Source organism: Meles meles, chromosome 3, assembly GCF_922984935.1.
Source record: "Meles meles chromosome 3, mMelMel3.1 paternal haplotype, whole genome shotgun sequence".
NCBI classification, from domain to species: Eukaryota; Metazoa; Chordata; class Mammalia; order Carnivora; family Mustelidae; genus Meles; species Meles meles.
Window position 1 is genome coordinate 29282437 of NC_060068.1, and position 3006 is coordinate 29285442.

The 3006-nt window shown below is 36.0% G+C and overlaps 1 protein-coding gene across 1 annotated transcript; it reads right to left on the bottom strand.

Moving 5' to 3' along the window:
• Positions 1-1655: 1655 nt before the first annotated feature.
• LOC123939194 (olfactory receptor 2AJ1-like) lies at positions 1656-2600 on the bottom strand. The gene has a single exon (XM_046001130.1). It carries the CDS (start codon positions 2598-2600, stop codon positions 1656-1658), a length of 945 nt encoding a protein of 314 aa, XP_045857086.1.
• Between the last annotated feature and the right edge of the window lie 406 nt (positions 2601-3006).

Below are 3006 nucleotides of genomic sequence, written 5' to 3' on the forward strand. Positions count from 1 at the left end.
AACACTGTCTTTGGCGCATTACTGCATTTAATTTAAAATAAATGAATTAAGTGAATGAGGTTACTACTAATGAATAATTATTTTATATGTCATTAAATGTGGGAAGTGATAAATCAAGATATTTCTTTTATTCAATTTTGTCCTTTTATACAGGTATAGAATAATTTGTCTCCAAGTGAGATTTTTAAATATATCTATAAGTGTGATAGAACAGAGGAATATGTGTACATAAAAAAAGTTAAGAGATAAAGTCACGAATGACCACTTTTAAAGGAAGCTGTTTTTAAATACTCATAATATAACTGTGAGAATAGCATTGTTTTGTAAAAAAAAAAAAAAAAAAAAAAAAAAACAAAAACAAAAAACTACAAATAGGGAAAATACCATAAACAAATTGTCCAATCTAATTGGATTAGATGGTGGTAAAATAACAAATTAATCCCTGGCATACTTAATCACTATGCTAATCTAGATAGATCATAGATAGACGGTTTTATTGATTACCAACTCGATGATACCACTATGACCCAGTCAGAAAGGTTTCACACTACTAACCTATCACTCTTTGAACTTGATACTTCATAGCCTGTTTATTTTAATAAAACCTCTAGCAGATGTTATAATCAGTGAGAGCAGAGATTTTAAAATATTTACATTAGTATTCCAGCCCGTGTTTAAACTTGCTATGGTAAAGTCTCAGATAAGGAATGCAGGGTTAAAGGCATGGCTCTCAAGATAGTCTTTCAATATAAACTACTTGGCTGCTCTATGGTCAGAAAATCCTTAAGACTAGTTAATACATCTTTGAGGCCTTGCATTTCCAGCTTTTAGCTTAAAGAAGAAATGTCATATTCCATATCGGTTTCCTGGTTCCCTTAAATACCATGAATCTTCAGAATTTCCTTATTCAATTCTACATACTAAAATGGCATGAAACTAAGACAGAAAGCTGATGAGTGTTGGGTTTCCCCAAAATTTTCAATCAAGCAATTATTAGGTCAACTGGTGGCCATTTCTCACGTCATACTATTAATTCATTCCCTTGCTAACAAGGAAGAAAACAACAACAATCAATGATACCAATAATGGGAAAGATACACAGGGATCTGATTCACTTAAGGAAGGAGCACTAAGTCTCATAGATTGCATTCCTGTTAGTAGAGTCCCAAAGGTTGATTTCTAACCCACCAAAAGAAAATTGCTGAGAAGCACATCATTTCTAATGTAGAATCCCCAAAGTGTTAGTTTTTAATGGCATGATATGATTCTAGAAGATACCACGCTGGAGCTTAAGGCAGTGGGCTTAGCCTTCTATCCTATCTATCTTGTTTTCTGTTCCTTCACACAAGAGTCCAGGATTCATACTTTTGACCATTTTCTGGTGAGTTAATATGGCTTCCAGATTTCATCCTTAATTGTTGCTCTAATTTTACAATTTATTATTTTGAATTATATTGTCAATGCAATTAGCAAGACATAGATATTTTATATCTCTGTGTTTAGATATTTTTGATAATAATTTTGGTTGATGTAAAAAAATGAATGAAATGCTTCCTCTCTTCGACTAATACATTATTGTTATCAGATAGTCCAAATTGTATCATATAATGTAAACATTTACACTCAATAAAATGATGTCCACCGAAATTTTATATTCACTTTTTAAAATATAGTGAACATTTGCATAGAATTTTTTCCAGGGCTCCCATCACATCTTTATTCCGAAGACTATAAATCAGGGGGTTGAGCATTGGTGTCAGAATAGTGTAGAAGACAGATGCAACTTTATCTTGGCCTGAAGAATGGGAAGAGATTGGCCGCATGTACATGAAAATGATAGCACCATAATATAAAGTGACCACCGTCAGGTGAGATGAGCAGGTTGAGAATGCTTTTTTTCGGCCCTTGGCAGAAGATATTTGAATGACAGTGACCAGGATGAGTGTGTAGGAGGCAAGGATGACTGAAAATGGAATCAGAAGAAGAATGGTGGTGCTGATCAAAATCCCAGTCTCATAGGTCAAGGTATCCTCACAGGAGAGATGCAAGACACCAGGAAGTTCACAGTAGAAATGATTGATTTCTCTAGAGCCACAAAAGGGTAATCTCATGGTGTAGACAGTGTGTATCAAGGCATTAAAAATGCCGCTAGTCCATGAGCTAACAACCATCTTCCTACAGAGGGGCCAGTTCACGAGAAATGGATAGTGTAAGGGTTTGCAGATGGCAACATATCTGTCATAAGACATGAGCCCCAAGAGGATACACTCAGTCCCACCCAGGGCCAACCCCAGGAAGATCTGGGCACCACAAGCAGATGTGGAGATGACCTCCTTATGGAGAAGATAGTTTGTCATCATCTTGGGGACAATGGCAAGCGTGAAGAGGATGTCAATGAGAGAGAGCTGCCAAAGAAAGAAATACATAGGTGTATGGAGATGACAGTCTACGAGAATCAGCAGAATTAAGAGGCTATTTCCAGTTAGTGTGAAAAGGAACATCATGGTGATAAGAATGAAGATGCATAAGTGAGTTGGGGTGTATTGCAGCAGACCCAGAAGAATAAATTCAATGATAGTGTCATTCTCCAAATGGTTCATTCTTGCAATCTCTGAAGACATAAAAGGAAAAGCTTATTGTAGGAAAAATATTTCAGTATTATTAGTGTACTACATAGGAGTTAACCAATGAGAAAATGTTTGTATTACCTAACGAATTCTGGAAAAAAATAGTGAATCCAGTATATGCAAGTTGATCAAATATTTCTACTGTCCTACTGTCTCCAGCTAGACCCCAAGATCAGATCTTTAGTGACTCACCCACTTGTACCCACTAATCTTTGTTCCACGTTTTTCTTTAAGCTATCTTTTTCTAGCCTTTCTCTTAACTCAGGCAACAGGAAATCAAAAGTATCCCTCAAGCTCTAACAACTGCTCTGAAAAGACCTCTAGCCAGAAGACCACCCAGACCGCTTTGAGTGTAACCTTCACTTTGCACATGCACAGA

Bases quoted from the DNA above. Each gene is read 5' to 3' on its own strand.
- LOC123939194 (XM_046001130.1), bottom strand. From the start codon at position 2,600: ATGAACCATTTGGAGAATGACACTATCATTGAATTTATTCTTCTGGGT.